The 16,201-nt window shown below is 36.5% G+C and overlaps 1 protein-coding gene across 1 annotated transcript in view; it reads right to left on the reverse strand.

The window, feature by feature from the left end:
- Nucleotides 1-804: 804 nt before the first annotated feature.
- LOC145980858 (uncharacterized) overlaps nucleotides 805-16,201 on the reverse strand; it is a 93,667-nt gene continuing 78,270 nt past the window's right edge. The window contains exon 6 of the mRNA XM_083113941.1: nucleotides 805-1,494. Coding sequence (XP_082970067.1) covers nucleotides 820-1,494 — 675 coding nt within the window. The 3' untranslated portion in view covers nucleotides 805-819. The remainder of the gene's footprint in view (nucleotides 1,495-16,201) is intronic.

The following is a 16,201-nucleotide window of genomic DNA, read 5'->3' on the forward strand; positions in this document are numbered from 1 at the left end:
CGAATTAAGAAAGCTAGAAAGAGAGAAAGGAGGAAAGATATACGAAGGAATAACAGAACAAAAAATATAAATACAAAGCAATAGAAGAATAGGAGAAAGAGGGAGAAACAATAGAAAGAATTAATGAGGCAATAAGCAGAACAAAGGGAAATGGAGACAATTGTATAAAGAAAGAAAATAAGAGAAACAGAGAATGTAGGACGAAAAGAATAATAATTAAGGAAGCTAGAAAGAGAAAGAAGGACAAAATACAGAGGAATAACGGAACAAAGAAGATTAAATACAAAGCGATAGAAAAACAGGAGGGGAAAGAGGGAGCAGGAATAATAGAAAGAGAGAATAAATAGAGATAGAAAACGAAAGCAAAAATGAATATATACAGAAACAGAGAGAAGGGGAGAGAGAGATAGGAAGGCAGAATGACTAAGAGAAGAGAAGCAGAGGAATTTGGACAATAAGGAAGTAAGAAATAAATGTAGAAAGATATAGAAGGGGAACAAAGTATAAAGGAACAGAGGAAGAAAGAATTCAGAATATTAAATGATAGAAATGCAGGATGGGAGAGAAAGTTGCTATAGAAAGAGACAGGAAGAAATATAGAGATAGCAAAACAGAGAGAGAATGGGAGATAGAATCTTAGTAACCATAATGACTGAAGCAAAGTCTCATCAAAACTTGCTGGTTCGTTACCCACACGAAGAAAATTTTCAATAGTGCTATATTTTACCAACGAAGGGTTGAACCACCATCATCATGAGTAAGCCACTGTAGAAGACGACAAAAGTATTATATTTACTACTGAACTGCTCATAGGTTGAGCTAGCCTTGGTACTTTATTTCGTTCTCGCTAGATGACACTGCCACAGGTTTAGAGACTGCAACAGGCTGTGCTACGGGTACAGCATACGGTTTAGCCACAGCGACGGTATACTGTTGCGCAACGGGAACAGCTACAGGCTTCGGTACAGGAACAGCCACCGGTCTTTCAACAGGATACGGTAGATGCCTCGGAACCGCAACAGGATACGGCTGAGGGACGGGTACAGCGTATGGCCTTGGGACGGCAACCGGTACAGGATGAGGAACGGGTACAGGGACCTGTCGCTCCACCGGAACAGCCACCGGATGAGGCACGGGTACAGGAACCCGTCGCTCTACCGGAACAGCCACCGGATGAGGAACGGGTACAGGAAAGTGTCGTTCCACCGGAACAGCCACCGGATGAGGCACGGGTACAGGAACCTGTCGCTCTACAGGTACAGGAACGGCTAGTGGTTTGGTGATTGTGACTGTCTGGACAGGGACTGCTGCGTGTGGTACTATTGGGTATCCATGTACTTGGTATCCATGTCCTAGGTATCCATTTACTGTGTGCGGAAGTTCACCACCGTACCCATAGCCAAAAGCCACAATATCTCGTTTTCCATGTTCCTTAGCTTCGTATGCGCTTTCAGAAGTAACTCCTGCTGCTATGGTAGCCAGGAATACAAGTACCTGTAAATGTTGAAATATTAATTTTACTTCCTATCAAATGTTACACATAGCAAACTAGAGACATATGATTATGTTAGTTCCTTTTTCTGACGGGAGGTGGCAGTCTTGCACCGTATATTAAGACAAAGCCTTTAGTTAATTTTATTTCCAAGTTCCTGTTACAAAAATGGAGATTTATTTATTTAATTATTACAGGTTGAAAGCGTTTTGCTTCTTGAGAACATTATCAGCCCTCAAAATATCCATCACTTTTTAATATATTTTCTTCTCACAGTCTGTGCATTTCTTAAATGTCAGAAGAACCCTTATGAATATAGCTTCTGGTCCAAGTATGGAAGAAGAATTGAATTTTGAAGAGGCTGAGGAAGAAACATTCAAACTTGAATTCGTAATCCAAAGATTTTGCATTAGTACATTTAAATGGGTGTTTATTTCAATCAAATCTTGGGAGAAGCCAATTATTTGGGGGGGGGGGGTTGAAATGTATAACTTTTAAACATGCTTTAGAAACTTTTACTTGCTTTGTTCATATTATAAGGTTTATTTTGGAAAAACGCACTTAACAGCAATTTATAAACTTTAAAACATATATTACAATTATTCTCGACATCTTTCTATCGCTATTATCCCATTTCTATGGTATTTCTTGCTTGTTGATAAATCTCTCAGTTTGTTACATGTTGCCAGGTTCTGGCACATGAAAGTTAGTTTATTTGTCCATCTGACACTAGTTGTCTATGACATCATAAATATTTGCAAAATTAAAAAAATGAAGAAACACCATATATTAACTAATTAGCAAAGAATTACAGTGTAATGGTCAAGGCATTACAATCCCCAAGGAGCCTAAGCCCAAAGGACATCTTGGTTACAAGACCAGAATGTTATCACCAGAGCTAGGAATTTCAGGTGCTGCACCTTAAATTTTTTTGTGTGAAAATGGGTAAAAATGTGACTAATCCCCAAAATAAGCACGTATTGAACTCTACTCATGGTGTTTCGGTTGCACCTTTTTGCACCTTTTTCACAATCTTGGAACCTTTTCCACCTTTTTCACAATCTCAGAACCTTTTGCACCTTTTCGCCCTTTTTGCATCTTTATCATTTTTTTAAATACAACTCGCGCGCTGTTTAACCCAACCCACATTCGGGGCACGGCTTCTTGGCACGCAATTCTTGTTTACCGCACAACAATGAATCGGCTTTCTTCAGTTCTTGGACGTTAATGTAGTAAGCACGCGGACTTTAAACAGTGCCAACAATGACGCGTTACAATTGCTAGAAGTTGTGCTCTTTTTGTCTTATGCTGCATTGTTTACGAATTGTTGTAGGAAAGCTGTTTTGTTTTCGTTTTCTTCTCCCCTCTCAGCTAGCAAGGTAACTGCAGTCTGTGATCGACTGATCAATGCATCGGATTTGCTTGTTCACCATGCCAAAACATAAAGTAAATGTTGGGAAACTGCAGGACATTGTTAAACAGTTTAGCGGTGACGGCATTCAGAGTGATGGATCTGTTCTGAGGTGTGATGTGTGTGATATTTCTATTGCTGTTCATGACAAACACCAACGCACTCGGGTTGTGCAGCATCTACAAAGTGGGAAGCACATCAGGAATAAAGAACTAGGAGATGGTAAAGGTGGGAAGCGACAGCAATTCATTGGTGAGGCGCTTGCATCTTCGAGTTCCAGAAATACAAATGAATTTTTCAGTGAGACAGCAAGGACATTTATAGCGTGTGGAATACCTCTTTCGAAACTTAAATCCTGTCATGAAATCATATTTGCAAAAATATACTGGGAAGTCAGTTCCAGATGAGAGCACCTTAAGGAAATCTTACCTTCAACTTCTTTATGAAGCTAAAATCTCGCAGATGAGGCAAGTAGTAGCTGACCATCCAGTCTATTTCATACTAGATGAAACCACAGATAGGCAAAACAGGTCCGTTTTGAACATTTTAGCTGCATTTTCTAATCTGAAGAATATGTATCCTAACTTAAAACCTGTGACCTGCATTGTAACTACACTCTATCATATTTTAGAAGTTAGAACAAAGTTTAGTCAAAAACCCTGATGTTCAAAAAGTCGCAACTAACAAGGATGTGGATTACCGGTTGAAAACAAAATACGCACCACTTGTGTCTCTTGACGTTGAACGTTTTTTTTCAACTTACAAGTATCTGCTTAGTGACCGCAGATGTAGCCTCACTCAGAAGAACATAGAAATTTTGAATGTAATCTATTTTAACAGTTTTCTAGATGATTAATTCTAAGCAAGTAAGAAGAAGCATGTTTTCCTTTATGTCGCTTTCTAATGTATCAGAGAATTTTCTTTGCTTAGTTATATTAAACGAGTTAAAACCAGAGAATACTCTATGTGTTTATCCAGACAAGTTGAATCATATATGTATGCACTGCTCACAATAAATTTTACATCTGAACATTAGCACCTATTTTAGCACCTTTTTTCTACAAAAATTGGCACCTTTTTTGCACCTTTATTGGCAAATTTTTGCACCTAAAATTCCTAGCTCTGGTTATCACCTCGCCATCGGAGAGATTTATGAATTGTGTTTGAAAGTGTGGATTCAAATGATGGCATTGAAATACTAAATAACTACAAAGCAATGGAAATAGCTTTGGCCAATAATAACAATATGTTTCAGAGTTTTGTTGTTTTTCATGGGTCCGGAAGAGAATTCAGAATGAGAAAACAATACGGAAGAAGACATTGTTGTTTTAGAGCTCAACTGTTTCTTCATAGGAAAACAATAAAACGGAATTCTCAGTGTTTCGTGCACTTGATCGGTTTTATCATTCACATGGAATACGAACTGGTGACCTTGAACTAACCATGCAGAGTTGTTTTACGAACTTGCATGTCTGGCGTTAACTTAAAAGAAAAGCTGATTTGAAAGTAACTGAAGCAATATTGGGGAACATAATTTTACGTGCATGCTTTTCCTTCATGAGCATTCATTTTCTTAAGTCCCGCTGACGAAATATTTATCTCGTTTCCAAACCGCAACCATAGGTTTACGATATTCTAAAAAATATACAATATTCTACGGTTATACTTAACAGCCTGCCTGTGAATTTACAAAAGCACAGCAGGAAGTAATTTTCATTAAATTTGATATAAAGACATATAACGTTTATAAACTGCAATTGTGTGCATCATAAATATGTATTTTTTTTTAAAGAAACGAACTATTAAAATTGTATTAATTAGATTATTTAAGACTTTAAAGAACGGTACTCATTTTTATGGTAGTTCCATGGTAGCGAAAATGGACGGTTTTAGACCGTAATTTCTTGAGTTAAATTTTTAGTGTGTACATACCGGGTAGCCAGAATTAAAATTACCCAACTCAGAGCCCTCTGTAGCCTGTTTAAGGCATCGTAGAACTCTGAAATTTAGTGAATCCACTATGCAGACCAAGGGGAAGAGGATGGCGATAAAAGAAAAAAAATAGTTCAATTTTCCGCCACCAGGTTTAAATGTGGCTCTGTACTTCCATGATGGGTTTGTAATAATGACGTAATCTGTTCCAATTGGTTATGGATTTGCCTTTACCTTTCAATCTTGCAATAAACGAGAGATTATTTTCTCGCAACTTACAGCCACTAACAAATGTCTTTCTATTAGGTTAGTCAAAAAGTAAATGCAATATTTTTCTTTCCTTCCGTAGGTTAGCTGTACAGCTTTCTGCGCTCGCAAGCCGATAGATAGTATCGTTGTCTTCGCCTGTGGCAGGTTACAGCGTCATCACTTCAGTTCGCTCTGCAGTGTTGCCAAGTAAACATGGCTGCGCCACTGTCTGAGTGCACCACAGAAGAACAGCGTTCTGTAATCCGTCTTTTGTGGTCTGAAGGTGTACCAGGAGCTGAAAGCCATAGAAGACTTTCAGCACAATACGGTGACAATGTTTTACCGCTGCGAAGTGTTTACCAGTGGATTGAAAAGTTCAAAAGCGGCCGAACAAGTGTGAAGGACGAGGAAAGAGCAGGTCGTCCAGCCACACTCACTACTGATGACAACATTGAGCAAGTCCGTGAGCTGGTTCTGAATAACCGACGAGTGATTGTTGATGAAGTGGCAAACCATATGCACGTTAGTCATGGTTCTGCATATGAAATTATCCATAACAGGCTCAACATTCATAAAGTCTGTGCGAGATGGGCCCCTAAAGAACTCACTGACGAGAACAATCGTGTGAGAATCTGTCAGCAACTATTGGACAGACATGCTAATGAAGGTGAAGCCTTTTTGAAACGAATCATCACTGGAGATGAAACATGAATCCATCACTTCGAACCTGAGAGCAAACGCCAGAGCATGGAATGGAAACACCCTGAATTTCCAGTGAAAAAAGTCAAGCGTCAACACTCTGCAGGAAAAGTGATGCTCACACTTTTTTGGGACTCAGAAGGCGTAATTATGGAACATTATGTGGTTTTCCACATAATGTTCCATAACAATATGACAACAATAAACAATAAACAGTGAACGATACAGTGATATGCTTTCGAACAAGTTGAAGCCTGTAATTCGAAACAAAGGACGAGGTCGATTGTCGGAAGGCATTCTTTTGTTGCATGACAACGCGTGTCCCCATACCGCCGCCAACACCGCTCAAACTCTTCAGAATCTGGGCTTCGAGGTGTTAGAGCATTCTGCATACAGTCCCGATCTCGCCCCGTCGGATTATCATCCACTTAAAGATGCTTTAAGAGGCCGTCGATTCGACACAGATCAACAGGTGAAGGAAGCGGTGCATACGTGGCTTGCTGCTCAACCGAAAACCTTTTTTTCTCAGGGCATCGGAAAGTTTGTGGAACGTTGGACCAAGTGTATTGAAGTGCAGGGGGACTATGTTGGAAAATGATATCATTGTAAGTTTTCTATTGTTGCTGTGAAAAATAAAAATAAATGATTGCATTTACTTTTTGACTGACCTAATAATTAATAACTCGGCTAAAGCACTTATGTGTTTCAATATTCATTATTACAGCGTCACATTTCAACCTGGTGGCGGAAAATTGAACTTTTTTTTCTTTTATCGCCATCCTCTTCCCCTTGGTCTGCGTAGTGGATTCACCAAATTTCAGAGTTCTACGATGTCTAAAAACAGGCTACAGAGGTCTCTGAGTTGGGTAACTTTAATTCTGGCCACCCGGTGCAGTATGCCTTCAATCTCCAAATAAGTACCAACCTAAGTAACACTGGTATTATATTCGAGTACTCTCAATTTAATTTTTTTATTGGACTATCTATTATCTATTAGGGTATACCCACCGGGATATTAAAATTAACTATCAATAATGAAAGATGAAGGTAGGGAATGTAAGTGTTTTCGTAAGATCATCTATCTATGTGTATTAATAAATAAAGCCACAAAAACCGATACGAGTAATAAAAAGTATTCAGAATCTTATTTTTACTACGCACTATGTAACAAACTTATTATTTTTATTGTAAAAGATGAATTAAAATCTATAGTATTTTGTAAATTGAAATTTAATGTTAAGTCAATACAAGCTCCATCTATCATTGCACCGTGTAAACAAAATTAGTATCAACGAAATTTTTTATATTGAATTTACATTATTGACTTTCCTAGTATCGTGTTTCCTACAAGAATATCGTTATGTATTCCATCGTTCTCTTTGTAATATGGTTCATGTAGCCATAGTAACTCCCCCCCATGGAAAAATGAATGTCAACAATATATGTAACAAATATAATTCCATTTCGGTCACAGTAATTTATTTTAATTATAACTTCAAACCGAGTGCTTTTTGTGGAGGTAACGCTATTTTTTGGGGGGAGAATATGTATTCTTTGCCGCCCTGGAATAAAATCTCTTGCTTTCCTCTCCCTGGGAAAATCTGGGACGTCCATGTTTCAGATAATTAATTTCTCACCCCCCCCCACACGCACAATATAAAATGTTGCTTATTGTAATTGGTGTGTTTGCAATTAAGAAATAATTCCTAAGTTTGTAAGTTACGTTTACACTGCACAGAAAGCCTAGTGTGTCCGTGTCGTATTACGTGCAATCTTTGTCACGTGTTTGCATACATGTAGGACAGAAAATATTATTTCTTGAACACTCATAGCATCAAAGTGAGAATATGTCATTAATAGAGACAGGATTTTAAAGGCAAAATTTTAGTCTTAAAGAAGGACAAAAAAGGGAAAATTATTGCGCTCTGCTACAAATATTTTTTAAGTGAAAACACAATATATACCATTCATATATAAAAAGGGATATTAAATTTCGTATGAAGTAAGGTAAGAAAATGCAAGAATGGTATATACTGTGGTTTGATTTAAAATAATATTTTTAGTGAAGCGCAAAAATAAACTACAGTCGTTTTTCATTTCCTTTTTCTTTTCAGGTAAAGTACAGCGAATAATCTTATCATCCGTTTCGACGAAATCTTCCTTGAAACAGCTTATCCCATTCCATAGCTTGCTCTGCCACTTGTACATTCAACGGAAAATATAATAGTAGGCAAATTGTCCACCGCTATTTTCACTACTTCTTTATTCTACATTCTGTGTTGTTTTAAGGAATGAAACTATGTTGGTTCGAAGTAGACATTGTTATCTGCTTATTGACGTCGTAATTTCAATTCATTGTCATCACAATGTGTAATTCAGACCGAACGAAAACGGTGGTGGACAATTCGTCTACTGTTTCTTTCGCCGTTGTGTGTGCCTGGCTTCGCCATTTAACTGACACTCAATGCTGTCGTCTCTGTCACACAGTTAAGTTAAAACTATTCTAAAAACATTCACAATAAAGGTCTAAGGTAATTATGCGATATCGCCCGAACACCTCTAACTCGTTTATTTCGTTAATTTTAGCATTGATTCTTACCTATTCTGCATTGCGGAAGATTCTTTAAGGTGAAGTTATGCCTTTTTCCATAAAATAGTGTCAACTTTTCATATTACGACTCATTATTTGTCTTCCTTGTTCCGCTCGGGTAACAGACAATATGGCGTGCACTCATCATGTATGATCGCGCGTCGTGCTTGTGTTTTGTCGATTTGGAGTGGGTATACAGTGTTTCAACCTTCTTAACCGAAAAATACCTACTTTCGTGTTCATTATGTCATCACAAACCATTGACGGATAGCCCCCAAAAAAAAACATTCACGATAGCGCCAAAAACCAGGGGCTATAGGTTAGGTTGGGTTAGGTTAGGTAAGCATAGTTAAAAAATAATTCTCGTAAAAAAAAAGGCACGTTTGGAAACACTGGCGAGACTGCGTGACTTTCGACGCTCGCGCCATCTGCAAGTACATAATGGAAACAACGGCATACTGTTGTCGCTTTACAGAAAATGCAAGTTCCTTACATAAAAAGTTAATATTTCTTGTTCTGCAACATTCTATGGTGAAGTTTTCAGTTTCCGCGAAAGAAAATACCTCGAAGAACTTCGACAATGCTACAGAAACTGGTTTCAGTAAGTAGTTTCTCCTGTAAATTTGAAGAAATCCGTTCGGGTGATATTTAATATTTACCAAGTCTAAATATAGCAGATAAGTACACTTTCAACCCAACAGGCATGCCACTTACAATGTGTTTGTTGATGCGTAAGCACAGATACCATTGTTTCAACAATTACTGCAACGGTACTCCCAACACTCATGGAGGGATGGTAAGGGAGAATGTGCTTGTTCTTCCTTTCCATTAAACTGCACCAAATAGGCAATTGTTGAATGTTTTGTTTATGAAGAATACAGTCGTAAAAATATTTGATAGCTTGTCAATAAAGGGACCAAGGAAGATATTTTTTTAAAAGCTAAGAAAAGGAAATATAGGCTGAAAAACTAATCAATAAAGGGACAAGATATGAAAATGTTTCTAGAAAAGGCGAAAAAGTGGAAAAAAGGGAAGTCAAAACCATGTAATCTTGTTGGTGGAAGAAAATTATCAACATTGTTGTTATATATTCCATGATCCTGTTGAAAAATAAAGAAAGGAATTCCCTTTAAAATCTGGTCTCAAGTCATTAACGAAAGTTGTGGGTCTTCATGTTCTCAATAGCCAGCGGGTTCCCAACCTTTTTTGTTTGGCGGCGCCCTTAGCGTTTCAATATTTTCCCGCCTAGCCCAAGTTAGAATTTTTACCTATCTAACACTTGCAACGCTAACTAACTAACTAACTCTCTAGCCTTCTTAAACCCGAAGGTTCATGGCTGTAGCAACACAGGCCTTCCATCTTTCCCTATCTTGAGCAAGATGTATATACTCTTTTCCATCCCCACCGATTTCCCTTAGGTCCATCTCAACGTTGTCCCTCCATCTTCGTCTTGGCCTTCCTACAGGTCTCTTACCATCAGGTTTCCCAACAAGAATCCTGTCAACTCCTCTTTCCTCTCCCATTCGTGCCACATGGCCTGCCCACCCAAGTCTTCTTGATTTAATTATTCTAATAATATCTGGACATGAATACAAATTATGTAGTTCTAAATTATGTAACCTTCTCCACTCACCTGTCTCCTCATCCCTTTTAGGTCCAAAGATTTTCCTAAGGATCTTATTTTCAAATACTCTCAATTTATGTTCCTCTTTCAATGTAAGGGACCAAGTTTCACATCCATATAATACTACAGGCAAAATTACTGTTTTGTATATTTTAACTTTTAGTTTCTTAGATATTAAACGAAAAGACAAAATTTTATGAAGAGAGAAGTAACATGCATTTCCTGAATTAAGCCTACTTTTTATTTCCTCTTTAATATAATTTTCATTTGTTAATATTACTCCTAAGTATTTGAATTTGGAAACTGGTTCAAACGAGTTGTTATCAATAATTAGATTTTGATTATTACCTAACACTTGCTTTCGGCCTGTAAGCATATATTTAGTTTTCTCTTTGTTAACTTCCAAACCTATCTCTTTAGCAGTTTTGAAAAATATTTTAGCATTATTCTTAATTGTATTCACATCATCCCCCAGTAAGTCTACATCATCTGCAAATGCTAACAACTGAGTCACACCATTTAATTTTAGTCCTTCTTTGGTTTCTTTTACCTTCCTAACAGCATATTCTAAGGCAAAATTAAAGAGCAATGGAGATAATGCATCTCCTTGTTTTAACCCATCATGAATTGTAAATTTTTCAGACATATTAAAACCCACACGAATTTTACTTTCTGTTTCACTGGTGCATACTTTTATCATACTAACAAGCTTCTTAGGTATTCCAAACTCTACTAATATATTATATAGTTTATCTCTTTTGACTGAATCATATGCTTTTTTAAAATCAATGAATAGCTGATGGACATTTTGATTATATTCCCACTTTTTTTCAAGTGTCTGTCTGATGTGAAAAATTTGATCAGTAGTTGATCTGTTACGTTTAAATCCACATTGATAATCACCTATAATTTCATTAGCATATGGGGTTAGTCTTGTTAAAAGTATGTTAGATAATATTTTATATGTTGTTGAGAGTAGAGAAATTCCACGGTAATTATTGCAGTTCATTTTATCACCTTTCTTAAACACAGGAACAATTATGGATTCTTTCCACTGTTGAGGGATTTCTTCTTTATTCCATATTAAACAAATTAATTTATGAATTTGACATATTAATGAATTTCCACCATATTTAATTAACTCAGCTGGTATTAAATCAATGCCAGGTGCTTTGTTATTCTTTAGCCTTTTAATAGCATCTTTAACTTCAGTCAAGTTAGGTTCTGGAACTAAAGGTTCTGCTATGTGTACTTCATTCACTTCTGATTTATCTCCTACATGGACATTTAAAAGGTCATTAAAGTAGTTCTTCCATCTATTTAGAATATCACTTGGGTCAGCTAGAAAATCACCGTCTTTATCTTTTATCAAGTTTACTTTAGGTTGCCACCCCTTTCTAAACTCATTTACACCTTTATATAAATCTCTGATATTTTTATTTTTGCTGTTTGTTTCAATTTCGTTAATTTTGCTTTTCAAGTAATCTCTTTTTTTACTTCTAAACGTGCGGTTAACTTCTCGCTTTATTCTATTATAATTGTTTAGATTTGTATCATCAGAGTTATTTAACCACCTAAGTCTAGCCTGATTTCTTATTTCTATTAGATTATGACATTCATTATCAAACCATGGTTTACTTTTTCTCGGCTTATGGTATCCTATACTTTCTTTAGCTGCTGATTCTATTGCATTACGTATGTGCTGCCAATTCTTATTTACGTCTGTTTCATTTATATTTTCATCATCATTTAAATCCTGCAAAACATCAAATCTATTTGACAGTTTAATTTGGTAATCTTTCTTAATTCTTTCATCAGTAAACTTTCCTGTATCAAATTTTAGAACTTTTAGATTTTGTTGCTTATGATTTATCACTGAGAGTCTTTCTCTTAATTTAGCAATTACTAAATAATGGTCACTGGCACAGTCAGCACCTCTATGTGTACGAACGTCAATTATACTAGTATGCCTTCTCTTATCAATGAGAATATGATCTATCTGATTATGAGTTTTACCATCTGGAGAAGACCAGGTATATTTATGGATATCTTTATGTTTAAAAGTGGTACTTTTCACAATTAAATTCTTTGAGGTTGCAAAAGTAATCAATCTTATACCATTATCATTACTTAATTCATGAAGACTTTCTTTACCAATTGTGGGTTTAAATGTCTCTTCTTTGCCAATTTGTGCATTACAGTCACCTAACAGAATTTTCATATCATACTGAGAAAATTTATCAAAGACCTGTTCTAACTCTGTATAAAAATCATCTTTAGTATTATCATCTTTATCTTCCGTTGGTGCATGTATGTTTATTAAAATAATTTTACACCACCTACCTTGTAAAACTGCATATGATATCCTATCATTAATAAATTCTACTGTTTTAAGAGCCGAGATAATTCTATTATTTATGAAAAAGCCTGTTCCAAAATTATGATTTTCAGTACCACCATAGAAAAAAGTATAATTTTTAGTTTTACAATTCCCTTCTCCTGGCCACCTAACTTCCTGGACAGCTACTACATCTAATTTATACTTAACTATCTCATTAACTGTACACTGAAATGCCCCAGGCCGGTAAAGGCTGAGAACATTCCAAGTGCCTAATTTAATATATTTATTCCTAATGTAGATCTTATCCTTAGTCCAGAGACCTCCCAAAGTAGTCCCCACCCGGAGATCCGAACGGGGGACTATTTTACCTCCGGAATATTTTACCTTGGGAACATCCATGGCCTTATATTGTTGTTTCTTGACATGTGTTTTTACAGTGCAGAGTTGTCAGCTCTACGCCTAACCCCCAATATGAATGGAGGAACTACTACACAAGACAAACACAAACACATTAGACAGCACAATTACTACACAAGACGAACACAAACACATTAGACAGCACAACTACTACACAAGACACACACAAACACATCACAACTATAACAAAATATAAACACAAACACACCACAACTACTACACAATATAAACATAAACAAACTTCACACCACAACTACTACACAAGACAAACAAACAAATTAGACAGCATAACTACTACGCAAGACAAAACAAACATATTAGACAGCACAACTACTACACAAACATACTAGACAGCACAACTACAACACAAGACACATACATACACACCACCGATAGTATATATATATATATATATATATATATATATATATATATACACATACAATCATTTTTATATATATATATAGAAGATAGATAGATAGATAGATAGATGAGTATAATGTTGGAGGTTCCTGGTTCGATACCCGGTGGACTGATACCTATATCAGTTCTTATCCCAATTAGTCTATGTGTGCGTAAAGTGAACTTAAAAATTGTATTAACATATAGTATTGTATTATTATTATTATTATTCATTGCACAATTCATGTTAATTGTGATAAAAAGTGGGGGAAAACCCAATTAAAAGTATTTAGTGTGTAATTAGTTTATGCTGTAATGTACGTTGCAATGCTTACTAAATAAATGAGAATAATGTTTTATAAATATGTGAAAATAAAATATAACCTATGTAAATATACAGACCAATATAAGAAAAAAAATAGGTAAGGTAAAAAGGTAAAAGTTCCCTGTGAATATAGCACGTGGTATGAAAGCACAATTAGAGGATGTGGGGGTAGGGACCTACATATTCTTGATCTCGGCCATATTGGAGGTGATGTGATCAGCTACACTCTTAGGCTGCCTATTTGCAACACTTGCAACGCTCATTTAGTGTTTTAGGTTGCTTGCCTTGAGTTAAAAAATAAACTCATATTTCAAGTTCAGAAAGATTTTACATGTAAAAAGTACTAAATAACATATTTGGAACATTCATATCCAAAATCACGTGTAGACTTACAAGTAAGTGTTATTTCAGTGAAAATATTGGAACACTTCGCGGCGCCCCAAGGTGCCGGTGCCGCGGGGCACACTTTGGGAACCACTGCACCTTATGAAAGTTTATAGAGAATGTACGGAGACAGCAGTGATGTGCCGTAGACTATAAGTTTACGTCTACATGCGTTGTCTACACGTAATCTGCCCGTAGATTACATTGGCTTGTAGTTTGCATAGACTACGTAGACAATCTAAAGTGCATTAAAATTAATTTTCAATGGTTTCCCGAAAGGAAAGTGACATTTTCAACTATATTGGTTCCTAACGAAATGAAAAGAATCCTATTTACAACAGAATTTCTCTTCTCTTCTTATCAACTATGGAAGAAGATAAATAGTATGCAAGAAACAACAACAGATGGCAGACGTGAGGCAAGAGTGGTCTTTTTCCCATAAAACATTAGAATATTTCCTATATTAGGTTTCTTCCTAGGTGAGAAATTGTTCGAATTTGGAAGAAAGAGTATGAAAGTTCTCCTCACACATCAGCAACTGATACGCAGTATAATTTTGTTTTACTTCCAGGGCGCCCTTTGCTAAGTTATCACTTTTCGCCATTTTGCTTACAAAGATTACGTAATCTACGTGTATAAAATAGTCTACGTGTAGAATATAGACTATCGTTGTTTACGCGTAGACGCACATCACTGGGAGATACCCTCGATACACTCTCACGGAGAAAAAGCTCCCGCACACGTATGTGCAGAAAGATTTTCTTCTATGCACTTAGAAGCCTATTATTTATTTCGTCTTGTTTTACATGGCGAAGTTAAGGCTGTGGAACCTTTTCCTCCACTTGACCATGTTTACACAATTTATGAATGTGGAAGTTACAATATAAAAAAATCAAAGAAATAAAAAATGCAAAAATAGAATTACATTGTATAAGAATAGGAATCTAACCTATACACGGGCACACATACACACACATTCTTGCCCTTACACATGCACACACACGCACGTACAAACAAATATAAGTATAACATTACGCTTTAACATGGTATACATTAACGATTCATCTTAAATATTACATATAATCATTGTTTGTACTTACTTTCTTCCATCTATTCCAGTGGCGGCGATTGGGTTCCAAAACAGGGGAGCAAGGTGCTAAAACTGTGGGGGGGGGGGGCAAAGACGGTTTATTTCCCTTTGTATATAAGGTTTAGCATAGTGTGGGGGCAAAAGTAGTGAAAAGTGGGGGCAGCTGCCCCGTCGTCTCAGCACGTGATGGGAAACTAAATGTTTATTTTCATTATTTAATAGATGCAATTTTAACAGGTTTTTTTAACGTTACAATTGAGGAACAGGCATGAATTTCAGGTGGCAACTTGTTCCAAAGGCCTGCTGAGGTAACAGTAAAAGAATTCGCATAAAAGTTGGAATTGTGGAGAGGAATGGACAGCAGAGATCTGGTGTTGCGGCTGTGAAAGTCGGAAAGATGTTGAAATCGGTTATAGAGATATTGTGAGTCTTTTATGTGGAGGATTTTGTACATGAAAATTAACTTCTGCAAACTACGGTTATCGTTTAATTTAAGCCACTCTACCTTCACAAAGTATGGTGTCAAATGCTCTGAATATTTTAGACCGAAAACGAAACGAGTGCTGGATTCGCTGCAGTCGTTTAGCTTGCTCGTGATTGACATCCAAAAAGCAATGTCGCAATAATCAACAATGAGAAAGACAAGAGCATGGACCAGTTTAATCTTCATGAGTTCAGGGAGGACGTTTTTGAGCCGATAGAGTGAATGCAATGCACCAAAAGCTCTTCTAGATACTGAGTTAACGTGCTCTGCCCAGGTGAGATGGCGGTTGAGTATCACACCCAGATTCTTAACAGTGCGTATCATTTATGTTGAGTTTAGGAAGCTAGATTTATCTACTTTGCTCAAAATTATAGAGGAACCTACAAAATTACACTGGGTTTTAGTAGGGTTTAAATGTAAGCCATGGTGTGCTGACCAAGTACTTATTTGTTTAAGGTCATTGTTCACAATTTCTATTGCATGCAGTATTTCTTGCGGGGTGAAAGAGAAGTATAACTGAAAATCGTCGGCATAGATATGGTAAGTACAACGGTTAACCTTTACTGGCCCGATGATACCATATGGTATCATGGTGCTGATTACGAAATGGATGTGCTTTTTGGACCTTCATACTCTTATGTTTGGGTGGAAACTCTGACACAGGTCAGGAGCAAGCCTGGGAAATTCCCATTGATGACCCCCTCCCTCCCTCTTGTGACTGTTTTCAAATTGTAAAATGTATAATCACTTCTTGTGTAAAA

The sequence above is a fragment of the Lepisma saccharinum genome, chromosome 28, assembly GCF_977018435.1.
Source record: "Lepisma saccharinum chromosome 28, izLepSacc3.1, whole genome shotgun sequence".
Taxonomy (NCBI): domain Eukaryota; kingdom Metazoa; phylum Arthropoda; class Insecta; order Zygentoma; family Lepismatidae; genus Lepisma; species Lepisma saccharinum.